The 15,177-nt window shown below is 40.7% G+C and overlaps 1 protein-coding gene across 22 annotated transcripts in view; it reads left to right on the top strand.

Annotated features, from left to right (window-relative positions):
• Positions 1–15,177, top strand: part of PBRM1 (polybromo 1) — a 106,934-nt gene that overhangs the window by 45,876 nt on the left and 45,881 nt on the right. For all 22 annotated transcript variants that reach the window (XM_055135825.1, XM_055135834.1, XM_055135832.1 and 19 more), the window contains 2 exons: positions 8,546–8,822; positions 11,266–11,371. In XM_055135825.1, coding sequence (XP_054991800.1) covers positions 8,546–8,822; positions 11,266–11,371 — 383 coding nt within the window. The remainder of the gene's footprint in view (positions 1–8,545; positions 8,823–11,265; positions 11,372–15,177) is intronic.

Below are 15,177 nucleotides of genomic sequence, written 5' to 3'. Positions count from 1 at the left end.
TCGCCGGGTGTGACCCAAAAAGAAAAAAAAAAAAGCATCCTGTGATTATCAACTAACCAAAGCTCAGTTCTGATTACTTACTTTATCATATTAGCTCTTCACTCAGTTTATTTAGGATTCCATTCTTACATCTGCTGAATTGAGAAAATAATCATACCTCTGGGCCAGGGAGATAGCTCAAAGGACTGGGGCACATGGTACTGGTTCAGTCCCTGACATCCCTTTGTCTCCCAAGTACTGAACTAGGAGTAACTTCTGAGCATTGCTGGGTATGCACCCTTGCTCCACCCCTGAAAAAAAAAATTGTGCCTATTTTGAGGATTTGAGGATAAAAAAGTGCAAAATTAGTGTTTTAATAGTCCCTGCCACATAATAGCACGTCTATAAATTGTAATTGTGTGTATGTAAATACAAGCACATGTAGTATGAAAGTGGTGTTCTTAGAATTCTAAAGAAATTTGAGTGAGTGTTCAAGTAAAAGTCTGAGGACCAATAGGTACTAAAACTGTAAAAGTTAAATTTACGGTTTTAAATTAGGTTAAATTTAGAAGAGCTATGGAGGTCCTCTCTAAAACTGTGATAAACTGAGGGAAACAGAAAGTAACACTGTCCAAGGATATAGCGTGCATGCCTTGCTTTTATGAGACTTGGATTTGATCCCAATACTAAGATTAAAATGGAGGCGAGAGGAATATCATAGAAGTTAGGGTTATTTTCCTCATACACTGACAGCCCAGTTCAATCCTAGACACCCATTGGTGTCTTGACTACAGCAATCTCTGAGCCTAAGCTCAGTGCCAGAGTGAACCCTAAGCAAATTGTCACCAAAAAATAAAAGTGCAGGTGATTCCTATATTTCAGGCTGGGTTGAGAGTTCAGGAAAATGGTACTGATAGTTATTCAGGAAACAAGAAATTTTTTAAAAAGTGGGGCTGGAGCAATAACACAGCGGGGAGGGCGTTTTTCTTGCACACGGCCAGCCCAGGTTTGAATCCCAGCATCCTATATGGTCCCCTAAGCACCGCCAGGAGTAATTCCTGAGTGCAGAGCCCAGGAGTAACCCCTGTATATCGCCGGGTGTGACCCCCCCCCCAAAAAAAAAGTACTGTGTGTTACAATCTTTGCAAATTAAAAAAAACACCTATTTCTCAAGACATTTGACTCTCTCTTGTTGGAAACTTGGTATCATAAAGTTATTTTTTGTTGGCATATAACTTTCAAATATCTGCCTTATATTTCATATAAAGTTCTAATATATATATGTACATAGATATCTGTTATAACAATATATGTGATCTAATTAGTTTCCCCATAAGTATGATACCCTTGTATGCATAGTTGTGAACTACAGTTTTTTGTATTTGGTGTGGGGGGCTTTAGAAACAGTCCTGAGGGGCTATACCTAGCAGTCCTCAGAGCCTAGTTCTGGTTCTGTACTCAAGGGTCAGTTCTGGCAGTGGGGAGAAGGGTGTGGGGAGTCATATGTAATGGTTGGCATCAAACCATGGTAAGCCGAAAACAAGTGCCCTTACCTTTGTATTCTGTCTCCAGCTCCTAGTGAACTATGGCTTTAAGCTTTTTTAAGATATATTTGCTTTATGGGGCCAGAGCAATAGGATAGCAGGTAGGGCACTTAGCATGCTTGCTGCTGACCTGGGTTTGAGGTCTGGCACCACATAATGTTCTCCTAAGCTCTGCCCCGAGTGATCCTTGAGCATAGAGCCAGGAGTAAGCCCTGAGCATTACTAATTGTGGTTCCCCCTCACCCCAAAATAAAGAAAAATGAAAAAAAAATACATTTAACATGTTCAAGGGGACTAATTTTTAAAATAAGAATTATGACGGTTATAAGATCAGGAATGTGATTTTCCTCACATTTCCCCAAATGGAGAAAATTAAGTAGCTTACAATTCATGGCCTGGGAGATCAAAGAGAGGTAAGTGATGCATAGAGTTGTTCAGAGAAAAAGCAGAAAAGTGAAGTGGCACTGAAAATGGCAACCAGTTCGGGGTAGAGAGATAATACAACAGGTAAGACATTCATTTTAGGAAAAATATATAATGTGCAGGAGAAGAAAATAATCATAGTATACTATTTAAGCTCAGTAGTAAACAGCATTTACATAATCATATGTAAGCACTGAGGATTCATTTAACAAAATTGTTATGCAATAATAAAAGATAGAGAGAATGAACCTGGGAACTTTTTTTTTCTTTTATCATTATCATTTTTTTTTTAATTTAAAAAATTTTACTTTGGGGGGCTGGAGCGATAGCACAGCGGGTAGGGCGTTTGCCTCGCACGCGGCTGACCCGAGTTCGAATCCCAGCATCCCATATGGTCCCCTGAGCACCGCCAGGGGTAATTCCTGAGTGCAGAGCCAGGAGTAACCCCTGTGCATCGCCAGGTGTGACCCAAAAAGCAAAAAAAAAAAAAATTTACTTTGGGGGGGCTGGAGTGATAGCACAGCAGGTAGGGCGTTTGCCTTGCACACGGCCGACCCAGGTTCGATTCCCAGCATCCCATATGGTCCCCTGAGCACAGCCAGGAGTAATTCCTGAGTGCAGAGCCAGGAGTGACCCCCTAGCATCACTGGGTGTGACCCAAAAAGCAAAAAAAAAAAAAAAAAAAAAATTTTTTTACTTTGTTATTACATCACACCTATCAGTGCTCAGGGCTTACTCCTGGCTGCACTCAGGGGTTACTCACGGAGGACTCAGGAGACCATATGGGTTGGCTGTGTGCAAGGCAAATGCCCTACCTGCTATACTATCCCTCAGCCCCAAAAATGGGAAGGCTATTATTTATTATTATTATTATTATTATTATTATTATTATTATTATTAAATCACCATGGGATACAGTTAAAAAGCTTTCATGATTGAGTTTCAGTTATACAATGATTGAACATCTATCCCTTCACCCAATGTCCTCAGTGTCCCTCCTGCCACCCCACCTCACCCCTCCCCCTGCCTCTATGGCAGACAGTTTCTTACTCTCTCTCTACTTTCGGACATCATGGTTTACTATATAGATACCGAGAGGCCAAAATGTTTGGTCCTTATCTACTTTCACACAAGTAGATAAGTAGATTCCCAGTCCAAGCAATCCCTCCAACCATCATTGACTTAGTGATCCCTTCTCTCTCCCAGCTGCAAAAATAGGGACAATTTATTTTTTTTGTTGTTGTTTGCTCTTTTTGGGTCACCCCTGGCAATGCACCATATGGGATGCTGGGAATCAACCCAGGTCGGCTGCATGCAAGGCAAATGCCCTACCCGCTGTGCTATCACTCCAGCCCCCAAAATAGGAAGGCTTTAAAAGTGTTCAATCCTTGTGACACAAGGAAGACAGTGATGTCAACAAATAATAAATCAAGAAATGGCTAAAAGATAAAAGTCATTTTGTCTTTTAAGGAGTAGGCCCTGGGAGAGGAAAATATGAATTGAGGCTTTCATTAAAATTCTTTTAGTGTTAAGATTCTTTAAAGTCTATACACTTTTTACACTTTTGGGGGGGTTGTTTTGGCTTGTGAGTGCTGCGCTACACTGGTAGTGCTCAGGGATTTCTCCTAGCTCTGTGCTTAGGGACTACTCTTGGGTGACCAGGTATGAACCAGGGATTGAAACGGATTTGGTTGATATGCAAAGCAAGTGCTTAACCCTTACTCTCTCTCTGACCCGTCTGTATATTTTGATAAGAATAAAAAGACACTGTAAGACATAAAACCAGATATGCAAAATAGAAATAGACATGATATGCCCACCGAGGAGCATACATACAAATACACATAGGCATATACACAGACATAATCCCACAATACACACAAACACACAGAGACATATACAGAGACACACAAACAAAAGACATACATACACAGACTCAGAGATACACAGATATACAGACACACACATGCTCACTCTGAGAAGCACACAGATATGTACATAGACACCGAAAATTGCACACACAGACATATACACACAGATACATGCAGACACTCATAGACACACATGCATATACAAACATACAAATGTAAAGCCACAGACATGTGTACAAAAGTGCACACATTCACACAGACACAATATGTGCAAAGAAAAATGAAGACAGATATATACACACAAAGACATATAGACAAGCACACACAAACATAGCCATAAAAAAAAAAAAAAGACACTGTAAGGCCAGAGTGATAGTACAGTGGATAAGGCGAATTGACTTGCACACAACTGACCCAGGTTCGATCCCTGTCATCCCATTAGGTCCCCTGAACCCCACCATGGAGTGATTCCTGAGTGCAGAATCAGGAGTGACACCTGAGTGCCTCCAAGTTTGGCCCAAAAATCAAAAAAGGAAAGAATATAGCAACTGGAAAAATACCAAATACTGAACAATAGTAGTTGTCATGTTTCCTTTTTTTGGACTTTCAAGAGTTTCTCACAAAACCTGGGTGCCCTACCTGTGATTCTCTGCCACCTAGGCCAGTGGTTCAATGCAAGGGATTACCCATGCCACCCCTGGGGACTTAGGGGCCTCCAGCACTGCACCTGGCAAACATGTGCTGATCAAACCTGGATCATGTGTAATATCTCCTGGCCGCAGTATCTGTCTTTTTATAATATGGAGTTTATCTCATTTCAGAAGTATTCATTTACTTTTAAAAGCCATAGACAGTGAGTTTCGGCATTCATATTGGAAACAAACAAAAAAGCAGTGCAACCTCCCAAGCTAGTGTAGTTATTATAAAAGTATTCTTCTTTTTGGTGAGGGTGGCCACCCAAGCAGTGCCCAGAGTATCCAAGGGCCGCTCCTGGTGACTCTTAGCCAAGTGGAGTAGCAGTTCAATGTGAGGCCCCAAGGTTGCATTGCTAGAGGTCGCCAGGACTATCCCACTCTGCTGGTACTCTGGGCCCTCAGGGACTACAGTTAGCAATTCTTAGGGGACCATGTGGTGACCAGGGACCCAATTTGAGTTAGGTATGAACCTTCATCCCTATATTCTCTCTGGCCCCTACCTCTGGATTTTTTTTCTAGCAGCCAGATTTATTCAGAGAAAATCAGAAGTGACTCTAGTAACAAGTTTTTCTTGCCTTTGAGCACAGAAATAAGTTCTATCACTCTTTCTTAAAGAGTGTGTGATCTGAAGGGAGAAAAACGATTAGTAATGTAAGTCCTAAAACAGTGGATTTTAGAACATTTTGGTTTTGTGTTGGGACCACACCCTATAGTGCACAAAAGCTATTCTGGTTTACTGCTATAGGGACCATGTGATGCTGGTGATCGCAGAAGGAAGGCTGGAGCAAGGCATGTGTTCCTAGAGCAGTTTTTTACATATAATTAGATTTCACATTTTGGATATATGCTATTCAAAGCTGCCAAGTAACATAGTTGTTTCACTTTGTGTGTGTATATATATATATATTTTTTTTTTCTCCCTTAAAAATCTTGTAAAAGAGTCTGGAATGATAGTACGGAGTTTGTATTAAGTGCTTATATTGCATGCAGCTCACCCCTCCTTGATCCCTGGCACCAAGTATGGTCTTTTGACTATATAGTCCCCCGAGAACCATCAGGAGTGACCACTTAAGCGCTGCTGGGTGTGGCCCCAAGCCCTCCTGCCTCTTATAAAAATCTGCCCTAGACTCACTTTCAGATGAAAATATTGTGATCTTATACAGAAAAGCCAAGTCATAATTAATTAGGAAGTGGTGTATTGGAACCAGGAAAGGAATAGAGCTGATGGCTAAGGTAAGGGCTTCAGTTAAAATCCTCTACTTGGAATTCCTGGAACAAAGAATAAAGAGTTTTATTCTAAGTTGATTATTGAATAGATCTTTTAAGCATAGGGATGGGATTCACAATTGAATTCCTGAATTATCTTTGAAAGTTCGTCTCTTACAAGTAAGACCCAAAGATTCATATCTGATAGATTTCTGTAATAGCATATTCAGGTTCTGAAATTTTTTATAGAGACTTCTGGAAGATTAATATTTTCTGCTTAGATGTAGAACTTCCCGGTGTTGGGGTTTTGTTCCAAGTTCCCTTCCTTCTACTTGATAAAGTCTGGAGTAAGTACTCTCATCACAACAGGATATAATTTTTGAGAAATAGTTTCTACTAGATGAAACTTCTCCTGAACTGCCACATCTAATAGGCCTGGATATACAGACACAGTCATACTCTGGGAGGAAATGGCAGGAATGCCCCTAGTATAGTCAGGAAACAGCAGTGGTCATTAAAAATATAGGCAGTGACAGGGGCCAGAGAGATAATACAGTGGACAAGGTGCTTTCCTTGCACATAGCAGACCCGGGTTAAGTCCCTTGCACTACAAGTATATTGTCAATCCAGCAGGATTGATCCTTGAGTGATGAGCATAATCTCAGCCCTGGAAAACGAGGGTGTTTTTCTCTCCTAATTGGGTTATTTTCAGATTGCCATGAATACCATGATGCTAGGGAAGTAAGCCTTTCAGAGACAGCTTAAAATCTTGACTTAAAGACAGCAGTTTCTTCTCTTGTATTTTGTTTTCTTAGTTTTGTTTTCAAAGCATAGTTAAACCATGGAGAGAAAATACAGGGTCTTTGGTTTCTTCATGACTTAGAAATAGGAGCCAGATAGATAATAGAGTGGGTACAGTGCTTGCCTTGCCACATGGCCAACCTGGGTTCAATCCCCAGAATAACCCCTGAGCACCAGAGCCAGAGTGATAGTACAGCAGGTAGGGCATTTGCCTTGCACGCGGCAGAACCGGATTTGATTCCTGGCATACCATGTGGTCCCCCAACACCAGTAGTAATTCCTGAGCGCAGAACCAGAAGTAACCCCTGAGCATTACTGGGTGTGACCCAAAAAGAAAAAAAAAAACAAATTCCTAAACACCAGGTGTGTCCCTTGCTCCCCACCCAAAAATAAATAAATAAATAAATAAAGAGGGAGAGAAAGAAGGAAGGGAGGGAGGAAAAGAGAGAGTTTGATAACTGGATAAGGAACCCCATTCAACCACATACTTCCCCAGCCCCTTGGGTTTTGGGGCCACACCTGGCAATGCTCAGGGATTACTTCTGGCTTGCGCTCAGGGATCACTCCTGGTGGGCTCGGAAGACCGTATGGAGTGCCAGGGTCAGTCACATAGCTTTTATTTCAGAAATGATCTTCCTTCCACTGAGAGTATAAGAAACAGAAAAAAGTATTCACCAGGGCCAGAGCCATAATAAAGCTAGTAGAGCACTTGCCTTGACTGTAGCTGACCTGTGTTCATCCCCAGCACCCCATATGGTCCCCCAACATACCTCAACCCAGAAATGAGATAGCCCCAAACAAACCAGTGTAGCCTGAAAAAAAAAACAAAAGTATTTACCTCTGACCGGAGCAGTAGTACACTGGGTAGGGCACTTACTTTACACGTGGCCGATCTGGTTTGGATCCCTGACAGTTCATATGGTCCCCAACCCCCGCCAGGAGTAAGCCCTGAGCAATGCCAAATGTGACCCCAAAACAACAGCAACAGAAAGCATCTCTATATCCTACTGTGTAGAATTTAGTGATAAATGGAAATTAAGGTATGTTCTTTTAATACCTATCTATTTAGTTGGCGACTGTTCAGGTCAGGCTAGAATTTTCTTATTAGTGTCCTGAAGACATATAAACAGTGGACCAGTAATCATATTAGACAATCATTTCTTCTCTTGTTAAAATTAACTTTTGGCAAGTTATTTGGCTTCTCATACCATTTCCTCTACATGCAGAAAACCGAATTGTATGTTCTCTTGCATAACTTTTAAAATCAGTTTCTAATCTGTGGCATCTCGTGCTTTGCTCAGTACTATTCACCTTTGGTTCTTAGTGTCTCATCTGACTAGAGGTATTTGGAGAACAGGAAAAAGATTCTCATGTAGGGATGAAAATTTAGTGCTCACATGAATCATAGACTTTTTTTAAGCGAGGTTGGGATTGCAGAATGATCTGTAATATGCTAAGATAGAGATACAGACAGATATATATACACACTGCAGAGAACCTCATCTGATAGTCTCCCTTTGTTTTCTCCTGAATAGTTCAGTTGTTCAGGTATGATTGTCCTAAATGAAATACTTCTCTCTGGTTGGTTGATTTGGTTTTTGGGTTTGTTTGTTTTTTTTTTTTTTGGTTTGAAAATGAAACTGTTAGTAACAGTGGGAAACAGTTTTATTCCACTTTTATTCATCTCAAATCACACATAAAAATGTTTTGCAGTTGATAATAGAATTTTATTTTCTTTGGGTATCAAACAAGATCTTTTTTTTTTTTAATTATATGTCTTACAGCTCTAAGCAAGTATGATTGATATTCTTTGACTGCTCCTGCCAGGGCCACTGGTTTTGACTCTATTGGAATTATTCTAATGTTTGCTTATAGCTTTTAGCATTTTTACTATGTATGTGACATATGTAATCAAATTATAATCATTATAAAGCATCTATTCATAAGATTAATTTATTTCATCTTCATCCTTATATAAAGAAAACTGAACTTGTTTTCATTTTCCTCCTTTTTTACCTTTCAACAGTAAAAAGAACATAAGAAAGCAGCGAATGAAAATCTTATTCAATGTTGTTCTTGAAGCCCGAGAACCAGGTTCAGGCAGAAGACTTTGTGATCTCTTTATGGTTAAACCATCGAAAAAGGACTATCCCGATTATTACAAAATCATCTTGGAGCCAATGGACTTGAAAATAATTGAACATAACATTCGCAATGACAAGTATGCAGGGGAAGAGGGAATGATAGAAGACATGAAGCTTATGTTTCGGAATGCGAGACACTACAACGAAGAGGGCTCCCAGGTATGGAAATATGGAAACCCTGGCATAGACACATTTTCTCTGGTAGAGTAGTATAACTCTACACATCAAACTGAGGTTATTCTTCATCATCGTTGTCTTTTTGGGGAGGTTGGGGGGGTGCTTATTTGGGCTAATGCATTGTCTTTATGGGGCCAGAGCAATAATACAGTGTGTTAGTTACTTTCCTTGCATGTGGCCGACCCAGGTTCAATCCCAGCATCTCAGATGGTCCCTGAGCCCTGCCAGAAGTTATCTGTGAGTGCAGTACTGCCAGGTGTAGCCAAAAAAAGCAAAACAATGGGGCTGGAGTGATAGCACAGTGGGTAGGGCGTTTCCCTTGCATGCGGCTGACCCGGGTTCAATTCCCAGCTTCCCATATGGTTCCCCGAGTACCGCCAGGGGTAATTCCTGAGTGCAGAGCCAGGAGTGATACCTGAGAATAGCTGGGTGTGACCCAAAAAGGAAAAAAAGATAAATAAATAAATAAGTATGGTCTTAACGGTTTAAAATGAGTTGGGGTGTGCCCTGGAAAGATAATATAGGAAATAAGGCACTTATCTTGCATGCTGCTAACCCTGATTCAAGTCCCTGAGTTCTGTCAGGACTCACTTCTGAACACCAACGGGTGTGTCCAAAGAAAATAACAGATATACAATGGGATACAGAACTGGAGAAGTAGCTAAAAGGGCCGAGCACATATTTTGCCTGTCAAAGACCTAGGTTTGATCCCTGGCCCTAGGTGTCATTGGGAATTATCCTCAAGCACCACCAGGTGTTAACCCCAAAACAAAGCACAAAAATGAGATGAAGTAATTTTTTTTTATTTTGTATTCTAGCATCTTAAATTTGAATTTTGCTTTTGCCAACCTCTGTGTAAATATCTTTTCCTTATCTGTGTTTTGATGGTAATACTTTGTGTCAGGGGATAGTATAGTGCATAATGAGTAATAAATGTAGACCATGCCTGGCATTGGATAAGCACTGAAGTGAAAGCCAGTGGCATAAAAATCTTTCGTGAGGGGCAGATAGTATAGTGGGTAGGGCATTTGCCTTGCACACAGCTGACCCAGGTTTGATCCCTTGCATCCCACATGGTTCCTGAGCACCGCCAGGAATAATTCCTGAGCCTGGAGCCAAGAGTATCCCCTGAGCTTCACCAGCTGTGAACCAAAAAGTACAAAAAAAAAAAATCTTACATGATGATTATTTAATACTGTTATTAGTGGCCGTACTTCTAAGGATGGTCCCCCAAATGGTACAATTAAATAATCAGGATATTTTCATAAATGCAGTGTGTTATAAATGCACCTCTAAATAATTGATCTTGGGCAGGAGAGTTAGCTCAGTGTTTCAGGTGCTTCCCTTGCATGCAGCCAACCAAGGTTCAGTTCCTGGCACTACAGGTAGTACCCTGAGCCCCACCAAGAGTGAGCTGTAGAGAACTTTCCGTGCATATGTGAGACATGGTTCGTTCCTTGGCACTAGACACACAAAAAGGAGGTGGTCAAGAAAGCAAAGTCACCCATTCTTTCAGTCCCTCCACTAGTTCTAGAGAACACAACCACTCTACTAGTTCTAGAGAACACAACCTTTGCCAGAAGATTGCTGCAGGAAGTAGTAGAAGGGGACCTCTGTAGGTAAGTAACCTAGTTCTTGGCTACAGACTCTGGCTTTGGCTCAGTCTTCAGAGATGGGAGAATCTGGACTGTGAGCTTGAACTTGGAAGTTAGCAATATTTGAAATATTTTTCCCACTTTTTTTTTTAACACACCTGAAGTGCTTGGGGGACATACTGCTTGGCTCTATGCTCAGGGGTCAGTCCCAGAAGTATTTAGGGAACTAAATGTGATGCTAAGGATCGAACCCATTCCTCCTGTGTGCAAAGCATATGTTTATCCCACCAGGTAGTGAAGAGACAGACCACTATTTCATATTTTTAATCTTTTTCTATTGAGATAAAGTTTACTATTTTGAAGGCCCAGTGGAACAGAAAAAATAAAGTCTTAATTGAAACAACACATGTAAATTTGACTGGAACTTGCAGTGAGGGTTGGGGATATAGTTCAGTAGTAGAGTACAATATGCTGCACATGTATGAATCACTGGGTTTGATCCCTGGCATCACAAAAACAAAAAATTTCCAATGGTTCTATAGTAGTTCTCAAAAATGTCTTATATGCCTGCTCACTAGAATCAGTTTGAAAACTTAAAACAACAAACCAGCTAAAACCTAGACCTATTCCATAGATATGTGATTTTTGTTGCCCTTTAATTTTAAATTTTTAATTAACCAATTGGTTTTCTTAATAGGGATTTAAAATTTCTTTAGGGATATATGCAGTGTATTTCAAAACAAAGTTACATGTCAGATATTACCTATGTTGTGTATTAATGATACTATATTTCAATAGAAAATAACTGTTGATTTATTCTTGAAATATAGGTATACAATGATGCGCACATCTTGGAGAAGTTGCTCAAAGATAAAAGGAAAGAACTGGGTCCACTGCCTGATGACGATGACATGGCTTCTCCCAAACTCAAACTGAGTAAGGCAACCTCACACCTTATTATTCCATTTAGGCTGTCGGGGGGAGATTATAGCTTTATTAAAATAGCAGTAATTGGTGACTATATTTGAACTCACTAGCATTCTGGCGTGGTGTTTCTGCCCTTCTCTAAGGCATTTTCTTGTATTTAAAGTAAACTGATTAAGAAAATATAAGGACTAGAATATAACATCAGAGATTCCATTTACTTTTCTTGAATATGGTGAACATTTTGTAAATGTTGGGTAGTAAGAATAAATTTGTTTTTTTTCTATATATGATGCCTAGAAGAGGATAATGGGAGGTTTGTTCATTTTTGTATGTTTGATGATTGCTAGAGTTGAAAAATAATCTCCCTGAACTCCCCCCAAAAAATCTTCCCGGGGCTGGAGCGATAGCACAGCGGGTAGGGCATTTGCCTTGCACGCAGCTGACCCGGGTTTGATTTCCAGCATCCCAGCATCCCACATGGTCCCCTGAGCACCGCCAGGGGTACCAGGTGTGACTCAAAAAAACAAAAAAAAATAAAAATTTTCCCAATGATCCCAACATCTCCTACTAGGTGTAGAGGTAAAAGATATCCAACCACTGTACTAAAAGTTAATTCAACTGTGTTGTGAGTGTAAAGCACCACTGGTTGTTTTATTAAATGCTGTAGGGAAAATATGATAGCACAAATTGATACTGTTAGGCTAAAAAGAGGTTTCCACATTGTTTAAAATATATAAATAGGGGCCAGAGAGATCGTACAGCAAGTAGGGCATTTGCCTTATACCCAGCTAACCAGTTTCAATCTCCATCACTGGGGGCTGGAGCGATAACACAGCGGGTAGAGTGTTTGCCTTGCACGCAGCCAACCTGCGTTCGATTCCCAGCATCCCATATGATCCCCCAAGCACCGCCAGGAATAATTCCTGAGTGCATGAGCCAGGAGTAACCCCTGTGCATCGCCGGGTGCAACCCAAAAGGTCAGTCTTCATCATCCCATATGATACTCCCCTAACATCATCAGGAGTGATCCCTGAATTGAAACCCAGGAGTAAGCCCTGACCATCACCAGGTATGTCCCATAAACTAAAAAATAAAATATATGAAGTGGGCTGGAGAGAGAGTAAATAATAAGTGGGCTAGAGATAGTAATACAGCGAGGAAGGGCTGACCCAGATTCAATTCCTGGCATCCCATATGGACCCCTAAGATGAACAGGAGTGATCCCTGAGCACCACGGGGTGTGGCCCCAAAACAGAACAAAACATATATAATAAATACTGAAAAAATGAGAATTATGCTGTATCCTTAATTGTCATCTTTGCTAAAAAAATGGCGGGAAGAAAACAGACCTGACTTTTCTTTTATATGAAATGACTATAAACTGAATTTTTTCTTTTGCATATGGTTCATTTCTAAGTGAAGATTCGTTTAAGGGGTTTTTGGGTCTGTTTTTGTTTTGCTTTTGTTGGTGTCAGGGGTTGAACCCAGGTCCTCATGCAAGGCAGGGCACTGTACCACTGAGCTACATATCTAACTCTAAGTAATATTCTTTTTTTTTGTTAAGACATTTTCCTTTTTGTGGAATTGTAAAGCACACACACGTAAGATTTGCAAAAGTGTAATTTTTGTTAATATTTTATAAGGACACTGCCATTTAAAACTAGAATTAATTTGTTGAGTTAGCCTATATGTGTGTATATATATAAAACTCAACAAATATGTATATGCATAAGAGGATATCTACTATATATTTTTTTCTTTGTTTGTTTTGGGGCCACACCTGGCTGTGCTCAAGGCTTATTCCTGGCTCTGCACTCAGGGTTCATTCCTAGCAGGGTTCATCCCCAGCCCCACATATGTTCTCCAAATAACTGCTAGGGATCACTTGAGCACACAGTGAGGAATAGTCTCTGAACACCACTAGGTATGACTCAGAAACAGAAGCAAAAAAGAATATTATGCCATTGGGGCTAGAGAGATAGTCCAGCAGCTAGAGATAGTACATGCAGATAGTACACACAGCCAACACAGGTTCAATCCCCAGCATCCCAGGTGGTCCTTTGAGCACAACCAGCAGTGATCCCTGAGTGCTGAGCCAGAAGTTAGGCCTGAACACCACTTACATTTTTTTTATATATATATAATAAATGTAATTCCTCTAAACTTAAAACAGAAAATTCATTTATTCATTTACTTTTTGATGTTTTACCCCTGTGGTGCTGAGAGGCTGCCCCTCAGTGTGATGCTTGGGGATCTCTCCCACAGCAGTGTTCTCAGAACCATGCAGTCAGATCCAGGGCCCAGCATGCAAAGCATGTGCTCTACCCCACGAGTAACTACCTGACCCAGAAAAGTTTGCTTTAAAATGATGTGGTATGCAATAAGAGAAATTTTTGACACCTAGGAATATATATAAAATGAATGTGAAAAATCATAGCTCTTTATTAAGATTATTAAGGTGTGTTTTGTTTTGTTTAGAATTTCTTTTAAAAATTTATCCACACCCCTTTTTCACATAACCAAGAGTTGTTCATACAACGAATTGTGGAGTTGGCACATTTTCAGCTGTGGTGCTTGCCTAAGGGTTCACATAACAGGTTATGGTAGTTTTATACTCAGCCACAGTACTTACAAAGCTTGTACTCCTTTAGTTGTGCTTGCACACAGATTGTCATTCTGGTGTTCACTGGGATCACTGTGGTACTTTCCAGGGGTTATGTTTTCTGATCATGGCTGTCATTGCAGTCTTCACCAGGGATCATACTCCCTATTTCTGTTGTTCACATAGATCTAGCTGTGCTGCTGGAAATCAGTTGTGGTGCCAGAGAGAACAGACAGCACTGTTAACTGCCAGGCTCAAACAGCAGAGCTGCCTGGATCATGCTCAGCACATGTGGGCAATCAAAGAGTTTGAATTAGTGACCATATGCTAGAAAGGGAAGCGCACTTAATATAATAGCCCTTCTACGCTAATAATAGCCCTTCTACGCTATTCCTCCAGGTCTATAAAGAAGACTTTGTTATGAGATGGGGCAGTGAATTGAGCCACGCTTGGCAGTGTTCAGGGCTTAGTACTTAGGAGATGGTGTACAGTGCCAGAGATCAAACTGGGCCCAGCCGCATGCAGGGGAAGCACCTTACTCCTGTACTACCTCTCCAGCCCAGAAGTCTTAAGTAATGGAAAGTTTATCTTATTCATAGATATTGAGTATCACAAGATCTAGAATTTTGTAATTCTTAAATACCTTGCAATTTTTCAGTTTTCATGGCATTTCAAAGTTTATTTATATAGAGGTTATAACTAAAGCAAGATCAGATTGTTTTGTGGTTTTTGTTTTTGTATGTATATTTGTGTATTTTGGGCCACACTGGCAGTGCTCGGGGTTTACCGGCTCTGCATGCAGAGATCACTCCTGGCAGGCTCAGTCCTGGGAATCGAACCGAGGTGGGCCATGTGCCAGGGAAAAGCTCTGCCTGTTGTATTATCACTGCAGTCCTAGCAAAATAAAATTAGGAAAGAGGGGATGAAGATGTTGCTCAGAGGCTAGAGTGATAGCACAGCAGGTAGGGCGTTTGCCTTGCACACAGCTGACCCAGGTTCGATTTCTAGCATCCCATATGGTCCCCTGAGCACCACCAGGGGTAATTCCTGAGTACAGAGCCAGGAGTAACCCCTGTGCATTGCTGAGTGTGACCCAAAAAGAAAAAAAAAAAATGTTGCTCAGTAATAAAACACTTACCTTGCATGTATAGTCTTAGTTTGATCCCTGGCAGCACTGAAAATAAAAAACGTTTAAGAAAAAAGTCTGATGGGG

This window comes from Sorex araneus, chromosome 4 (genome assembly GCF_027595985.1).
Source record: "Sorex araneus isolate mSorAra2 chromosome 4, mSorAra2.pri, whole genome shotgun sequence".
NCBI lineage: Eukaryota > Metazoa > Chordata > Mammalia > Eulipotyphla > Soricidae > Sorex > Sorex araneus.
This window is presented reverse-complemented; position numbering and strand designations above follow the sequence as displayed.